General features: G+C 34.2%; 1 protein-coding gene across 5 annotated transcripts in view; it reads right to left on the reverse strand.

Annotated features, from left to right (window-relative positions):
- Positions 1-9,063, reverse strand: part of LOC122631724 (sestrin homolog) — a 92,111-nt gene that overhangs the window by 58,482 nt on the left and 24,566 nt on the right. For 2 of the 5 annotated variants that reach the window (XM_043817760.1, XM_043817758.1), the window contains exon 2: positions 65-1,547. The exons of 2 other annotated variants lie outside the window; for them this stretch is intronic. In XM_043817760.1, coding sequence (XP_043673695.1) covers positions 1,188-1,463 — 276 coding nt within the window. In that variant the 5' untranslated portion in view covers positions 1,464-1,547 and the 3' untranslated portion in view covers positions 65-1,187. Of the gene's footprint in view, positions 1-64; positions 1,548-6,863; positions 7,231-9,063 lie in introns of those variants that run through there. One more of the 5 variants, XM_043817759.1, reaches the window with a different exon arrangement.

Here is a 9,063-nt window from a genome sequence, read left to right on the forward strand (position 1 = left end):
CTACTTAACAATTCTTATATTATATCTCTTAAAATTTCATTTGTAATGATTCAAATTCCAAACGTACTCTTTTTGATTTATTTTGAGAAGAACTTTCCGAAAATATAAACTGCTCGATACTCGTCCAATTCCTTTTAGTATTTCTCCGATGACTCCTTTCCATTTCCTCTTCTTCGCTACTTCACCGTCGTCAAAACTAAATCAAACAGTCTCGTTCGTACTTCAGATCTTGAAACGATCGTCGAACTGTTCTTAGTTGAATAGACTCGATACATTAGTCTCTCCAAGACGGGACTTTGAACTCTATTAAAACAACTAAAATGACTAATCTTTATAGGGAACTTGAAAATAAAAGGAAAGATCAATGAAAGTCAATATTCTTTGTCTTGCCTCTCGATAACAAACTCATTGACTCTAATAACGTTCTCGATCAACACGCTCATAGCCTAGTAATATATATAATAGTCAATAATAACGTATCCAAATAATTTCACATCGATAATAAAAGGTTTACTAACGATCTACCTTATATTATCTTATTCTAAATACATTAATGATCACCTGTACGTATCATACAGATACATGACCATAATGTTTTCTTTTTATACGATAAAACAAGAACGTTTGAAAACGAAACATCAATCGTTTCTTAACGTTTACGAAAATGCCATTAGTACATTATTATTAACTATCTATATACAACATAATACATCCCTTTCAATGGGAAATAATTCTATTTTATTCTAATAACATCCAACTCGAGTAAAACATTTTATTATTTTATTATTACTCTTATTAATTTCAAAAGAGAATTTCTTTGGTGTTCGAAACTATGAAACTATTTTCTCTCTCTCTCTCTCTCTCTCTCTCTCTCTCTCTCGAATACTTCTCAACGTATCTTGTATTACACGAGTTAGCTTCGAACTATTGGATAGATAGATAGACATGCTCCTCGTCCATTCGCAAAAAGGCCCCGAGCGTGTTTCGGGAGATAAGACTCTTTTTCTTCTTCTTCCTCTTCCTCTTCTTCTTCTTCTTCTTCTTCTTCTTCTACTTCCTCTTCCGTAACTCTAGGCAAGTTTCTCATCACACTGCAAATCCTTGCATTCCCTCTTCCTTCCCTCTTCCTTCGACGGCAGCAGCACGCTTCGTCGCATCCTCCACCGAGGGAGTTAACTTGCTGAAGTCTAACCACCGATCAAAAGCCAAGGAAGTATGACGGTAACGCAAAGGGCGGCCAAGCAACTCGCACACATAGCTAGAGGGCTAGCCGCTGCTTCCGTTTCTACTTCTACCCCATAATCATCGATTACGTCGTCCCTCTCAAATTCACGTACCTCGACGTCGCATCTAAAGCAAACTCTACTTCTCTTTTCGTAAGAACTTTCATCTCTTCGAAGAAGAAGTGCCGAACCCTTTCTCTCCAATTTCCAACCAGGCTCTTGTACCAACATTCGTGTCATTCTTTCTCAATTCACTTTAATATTCTTTTTCGTAATTTCTTCTCTCTTAATTCCTTCTTTCGAAACCTTCCCTTCTTTCGTCACCTGGAAATAAAATTTAATAAATAAGTCGAATCGTCGACGACAAATTTCAAGATATTCTTTTCCAGTCGAAAGTATGTACACTTTTTAATGCGCTAAGAAAATGCTCGTGCGAAACATAATTAAATATTTATTGATAAAAAGCCAATAATAAAGCGCCAAATACGATTACGAGGCAAGAATATACGATCAAAGTACAACGTATTTGTATACGAATACGATGAATCATTCGTTCTTTATCTACAATAAGTAACCTCGATGAACGTTGAAGTTTTAGTAATACTTTATTTCTTTTATGTAGTGGGAATACTTTTATGTCAATTCGAGCGAACGAAACCCGAATTTTTCCGGAACAGAAACGACCTCCAAAGATCGATTAAAAACCATTACAAGAGCAAGAGGGATAGGGATAGAGATAGAGATAGAGAGAGAGAGAGAGAGAGAAAGAGAGAGAAAAGGAGAAAAGAAAAATTATAAAAAAGAAAAAAAAAACAGAAACCAAGATACGGATAAAATATGTAATAAGATAACGACACGAAAGGATATGTTTTGCTCGCGACTCTTAAAGTATCTTCATTAATGTATCTTTTCAAGAAAATGACGAAGAGTAACGAGCGACGGAAAGGAAAATAGAAAATCAAGGACAACGAATATACGTCCGGATAGAGGAGGTCCTCGTTCTATTTGAATTGCAAATTCGTGAACATTTTTCTTGAAAAAGAATTCTATAGAGATCTCGTAATTCACGAGAAAGAGTAAGGGACCGTGTAATGGTATACCAAAGGACGAATCCTTTTCCTATTCGTTTGAAGAATATTTTTTAAAACAAACCGAGAGCCATTTAAATCCAATTTCAAGCGTCCCGTCTCAAGCTACCACCCTCTCTTCTTTACCCCACTCCTCCCTGTCCTTTCGACCATCTCTTATTACGAGCGTTATGAATATTCGAAGTAAAAAGAAAAGGAAAAAAAGAAAAAAAAAAAAAAAAAAAAAAAAAAAAGTAAAAAGAAACAAAAAGGAGAGAAAAAAAGCAACAACAAAAAATTGCTGCATTAAACTTTCTACTATAAAATTCTACTTCAGTTTGTTCTTAAGGATAACAAATTTCGTTGTATTAAATTCGATTATGTTCGCTATGTTCACAGGACTATTAATTTACTTGTTAGAGAGCTTAAATCCCGAATTAAATCCAGCTGAAAATTAATACGCTGGATATAAGCGAATCGAGAATGGGAGCTTTTAATCAAAAAGGTAATTACGAATTTCGATATTCATCTAACCGCGTAATAACGCGTTCGAATACGATATTTTCCTTTAAATGAAAATGTCTAACTCGAGACACTCCGTTCTATCCTTAAAGACTGTCGATAAATAATGAGACCTCGACGAAATAATTTACGTTGCTAACATTGCCCTGGCACATTCCTTTTCTATTCAACATGAAAATTCTATTCGCGATGTCTTAAGGATTTTCTTAGGGAACGTTATCGCACGAGGAAAAAGAGCGTAGCCGTGCAAAGAAACGGAAGTTGGCTCTTGTCCCGGCAATGCTAGCTTTCCTCGACTTCCTCTTTGCACGAGAACGAGAACGAGAATGAGAACGAGAACAAATCGAAGTAACTTCCATCATTTCATCGCGCTGCTTGACTCCAAAAGAGTAGAAGGAAAACAGGAAGAATAAGTTAACGCTTTTAATAGCCAGTCCAAATCGAAACAACTTTCTTCCAAGTTTTGTCTCTAATTTTCATGTTTACGTACGATAAAAGCAACATTCGAAATCGCAAAAAATAAATAGGAAATGAATCGATCTTTCGATATAATCTTGATAATCGAGAAAAGAAACCCGAACGACTCGTTCCCATTTTAAACCGACATCCGATTCAACCGAGTATTCCACTTTTCGATAACTCGCGTTAACGCCTTTTCTTTATGCTTTTTCTTTATCTTCTTTTTAAGTAACACGAACGCTATCCTAGATACGTCCTAGTTCTACTTTCGATATCCAATTAGAAGACTCGCTTTATGAAGAACGTAAAACCGGAGTGATTTGACCAGGTCGACGCTCGGATACGTATCAACTCTTTCATGTTTCTCTCGATAACGCGATACGATTGTAATATAAATATTGAGAATGTCAAAAAAAGACAAGAAAGACGTTAAAAATAAATGCTACGAGAGATGAGAAGAGAAAAAAAGGAATCGTGTTACTTCCACGTTTTTTCTTTTTATATCAAAGCATAAAGGAGAAATAAGAAGACTATGATATATCTAGATTCTGAAGTGATGTAGATAGGAGAAAGTCTATGTGATCCACTTAATCCTATTCGACGTAAATTCCAATCGATAGTCTCGCGTAATCAGCACTAATGACTGTCAAAGAGCAGAAACTAGGACGAAATGTCACGTGGCACCTTGGCGATATGAGATCATAGACTTTGCACAGACAAAACTTTACTCATGGATTTCGATCGACGTTTAAACAGTTCTACCATTTTGTCCGAACGTATCTCTGACTTCGACTAACTGACAAAAGTTAGTCACCCAACTTAATTCTTAACGGCATGATAAAAGATTCGACGATTTTATTTAAATTCAACGACGTCAGAATTAACATTGTTAAATAAATCAGAAAGTAAACTAGATCGAAACTCGAGAAAGTTATCGTATTCTTGATTGTTTTAGAAAAGTAAAAAATAAAGAAAAAGAAAAGAAAAACAAACAAACAAGAAAAAAAGAAAAGAAAAGAAAAGTTGAAAGGGGGAGAAAGGGTAGATAAAAGAATGAGAAATTCCTTTCCTTTGTTTCCCACTTTGCGAAGAAGTTAACGAGACTCAGAGACGACAACTAGAACGACGTGGACGCTCGTAAAGGCTTTCTCGTTACTCCTTGGTTGTTACATTCTACAACCACAATTCCTCGAGATAAAAGCAACTCGTGACTTGATTATGTTCTGCGATGCCAGTTATTACGTCGAAGAAAAGCATCGCGTTTTTTCTCTCTCTCTCTCTCTCTCTCTCTCTCTCTCTCTTCTTCTTCTCTCGTTCCTTCTTTCTGTACGTCTTCTCTAATACATCTTTACAATTTGATTGACCACTTTTTCCGATCCACATAAGTAAGTAAGTACTTATATTTCTACCTAACCGTTCGTATAACGAGAGAAATAATTGAAAAATCAAGCTATCAAAAAAACATCGCAATAGACTACTAATGAGAACCGATAAAAAAAAATAGATGAGAAGCGGGAAGATGAAAATTTAATCTAAAATTAATAAAATGGCGATCAATGTACGAAAGAGAAAAGAAAAAAAGTACTCGATGATTGAGTTGTTACCTAAAGAGAGATGAGAAATAAATGGATGAAGGAAATACGTTGTTCTGGAAATCGGAAACTCTTGTAACGTTACCCTACAGTGTTTACTGTAATTTTCGCTTTATTTGATCCTTTCCGTGAGTGTATATACATTACTTTACGTGTTTACATCCGCCATGGTTCGCTTCGAACGAATCTTTATCTCTTTTTATTTTATAGTGAATAACTCCACTCGAGTATACATACGTATAAAGATACCAAAGAGTTAATTGAGAATATTATCCGTCAATGAAATTTATTGTTAAAAGATAAAAAAATAAAAAAATAAAAAAAAAATAAGAAGAAATAAATAAAAAAAAAAAAAAATGAGAACGAATGAGTTCGAAAACGAAAATTGAAACGAAGTGTTGCGTGCATATATTTTCGAGATAAAAATGTCGATATGAAGTTCACGTTAGAATGGACACATTATCGTAAAAATGTTTTTGTTTTACTATCGATGAATTTATTTATTTATCTCGAAAAACACGGAACAGGTCGACAAAGATAAAACTTTGTTATTTCGTTAAACGAAAAACTCAAATACTGAGAATAAGAGAGAAAGAGAAAAAGAACTATCTTTCGATATTTATCATCGCTAATAAACATTTATGTTCGTTTATAATACAATACAATGACTCCGATAAATTCCTTCGATAATCTTAAGTTCATCGTTTTAATTTAACACTCGGGAGGTCGAGATATCCTGTTTGGAGGCTCGTTTAGAAAATTCAAGGACAAAAGATAGATACAATCTTTCAATAAGATAACACGTCATATATCTTAATTTGTCAACATAACGATTAGAAACTAATCTCTTATACGAAAATAACAAAACAATATTTATTCATAGATTACGAGTATCTTTTGAATAATGGTAATGACCTTAAAAATGTGTTTCGTTCAATTTTCTAATAATACGATTGTATACCGACGATACAGCATTATTCTCATTTAAATACCGAAATATAATTTCTATTACGATTTAATTCGATACTATATATGCGAATATCAAATAGCAATGTTTGATATTTCAACATTATTATAAGCCAAATTTAATATCTACACGTTTTAATGCACTTTTACAAATGTTTGATTTTAACATGAATTCATTTCGATAAAAATGAATGTGTAAAGCGCGTTCGTGTGTATTTACGTGTTAAATTTTTATCTCGTGCGAATATCGTAAACGCGATAAAATATGTATATTATATACCATAGGAAAGCTTCACTAGATACGTAGAATAAGTGTTACGTCATAGAGAAGAACCGCTATTCGACGATTTCTACGGTAATCTAAAAGATTCCACGATTAGCACGGACACGAGAGAGTTTCTTGCTTGAAAGTAGTCTTGGTCGGTTTCCTCCGACATATATCCAGTCTCCCGTAGAGATTTTCGTGTCCACTTAACCTTGACTAATGATGATATACAAACACCTCTGTATTTCTTACCAAATATCTATCTCGATTTCAACTGACCTAAGTTCATTACCAAACGGACTGGAATGCATTACGAATATGAAACGCAAATTCAAGATCAACATTTGTACTTGAGAAAATCAGGAAATGTTATTCCAGCATAGAAGGAATTAAATTCACTAGTCACTGTTTATCGAGCGTTTAATTAACATATATAAAAAAGAAAAAATCAGGAGATATTATTCCAACATAGAAGGAAATGAAATTTGCTAGGCGCTGCTTATAAAGCGTGTAAGTATCAGATGTAAAATGATCGGAGCCTCGTTTCGATAGAAAACAAATTATTCCAGTCATATTTTTTCTCACGCAATCGAATCAACCGATAAATCAAAAATATCTGCGCGTTGAAAATAATAACGATTATATTATAAAATCGTCTTGGCTCTTCGTTCGTCCGCATTTTATTGACAATTTATAAATTTAATGTAGAAAACGATTCGGCGAGTTTGTGCGGATTATAGTGGAATAGATCGATCGAGTATGTACTTACAAAGATAGAAAAGTAGAAGGTTCCAATTTACTAAATGGGAAAAGAAACTCAGCCCTTTCCCTCGTTTTGAGCTCTTCCTGTATCACGATTTTAAAGGTATATACACCTTTCTCTTCTCTCTCCTATCTCCTCTCACCGTTCAACAAGACGGATCTTTTCCCCAATACCGCTACCTCGTTTGCCTCCTTTGAAAATTCTTCCTTGGATTTTCTTATTTGGTACAACGTCTCGGTAGTTACACGGAAATCTACTCTGCCTACGAGTTCTCTGATTAATGTAAAGAAAACTCCAAGGAGAAAGCGGAAATTATCTTTCGATTCATTGTAAATTTGTATTTCTCTTGATGACACTTGATTTTCTCTCTTTCTCTCTCTCTCTCTCTTTTATTTCTTTTTTATTGCATTACCCATCGATCCTTATACCCTCTTTCTTTTCTTTTAACGCGAAGTACGTTGAAGAAAAAATGTTATCGAAATTAATCGTACACGATGAAATATTTAAATCAATTAGAAATTGTATAGTTAAGTACCTCTCTTAATCAAAGATAAAGCCATATCTTTTGTCTCGTGGGAGAATACCATACCAGTCGACTATTTCCCACGTAACTATTTCCATAACGTGTATTCATGCTAATAACCCCATAAACTCTGTACTTGTGCCAACGACAACGATGAAAGGAATGATACGACGTAACGTAAACAAGATTGAAACCGCAAACAGGAATGGATGGAACGAGAATTCTGTAACCTATGAAACGTTTCTCTCAAATAGATATGCATTTCATAGTCCGAATATTAATTTCATACTCCGATCATTTTATTTCTACTTTACTGAATCTTCCTACATATGTACAATTATCGGAAAAATATATAAATATATAAATATTTTTCCGATACTATTAAAAAATTCACTAAATTCTCTCTCTCTCTCTGTCTCTTCCTTCCTCTTTCTATCGATTATCAAATAATCGTTGCAAATTCGATATAGTCGATATGATGAGAGCGAAAAAAAAATCGATCCATTAAAGCGAGATCGTTCGATATCTCTTCTTTTGAAAGATACGATATCATGTAACTCCGATTACAAATTAACTATAATTGATTATCATGGACGGAGGGAAATCGATTTAAACCACGAATAGGATACACATATATACAACGAAGGAATGATTAAATTTCGACATCGCGTTACTCGCTTGAATTCAATTCGTTTTATCTAAACGACGATTGGTGAGTTCCAAAGCGAAGCGAGTCAACCGATGGTGATATCGATCGTACGACTTTCGAGATAATATATTATTCGATAAAGTTTTATCTCCAAAAGGGAGATCGATCTATCTATTCAAATAAATACGTATAGAGCTTCGCTAGAGCTAATTTTGTAAGTCCTATGATCACACACAAGAGTGTAGCCTAATTATCTGAGCCAACAATTTTACATAAGACGTCGTACGTTTCTCTAAATGTATTACGCATAGAGCCATGAAGAAGTTCGAGAAGATCAACAAGAACGATTCATGCGAAACACAGCTACCTACAGCCTTTTGAAGATTCTCTCGGAGTACGGAGGCTTAACTCCCTCCTCCTCGATCCTTTTCCCTTGAAAAGCTTTGAAATCCGAAATCCGTCGATTGAAACGCGTCCGCAAAGCTTTTATATTCGAAGTAGTCGAATCTCCCGGATAGAACGAGAATTCTGTCGCCTATGAAACATTTCGCTCAAAGAGATACGCATATATATACATACATACATATATATATATATATATATATATATATATATATATACAAATACATGTATACATATATAACTACATACATCTCGATATCAATATCGTTCCGACGAAAACTTGCGTTTCGAGTTGTGATCGATCGTTACAGATACTTCAAAAAAAAAAAAAAGAGAAAAGAAAAGAAATGAAAAAAAATAACGATAGCCATGGTAAAGATAAAAGGACGATATATATATATTTTTCTTTTCTTTGCATCTTGTCCAGCAAAATGAAAAGAAGCGACACAAAACGTATGAAGCATGATTAAATCTATATATATATATATATATTAAACGAAGCAACGTATACTTGAACGAAGAGTAAGCATCAGCGAATCCTTTCAAAAAGTTCTTAAAAAAATTTTCGTCGTTTCTTCATGCTGTTCTTCGAGCTCTCTCGTGTTCAAATAAGCGTTATTTCACTATCCGCG

The sequence above is a fragment of the Vespula pensylvanica genome, chromosome 9 (genome assembly GCF_014466175.1).
Source record: "Vespula pensylvanica isolate Volc-1 chromosome 9, ASM1446617v1, whole genome shotgun sequence".
NCBI lineage: Eukaryota > Metazoa > Arthropoda > Insecta > Hymenoptera > Vespidae > Vespula > Vespula pensylvanica.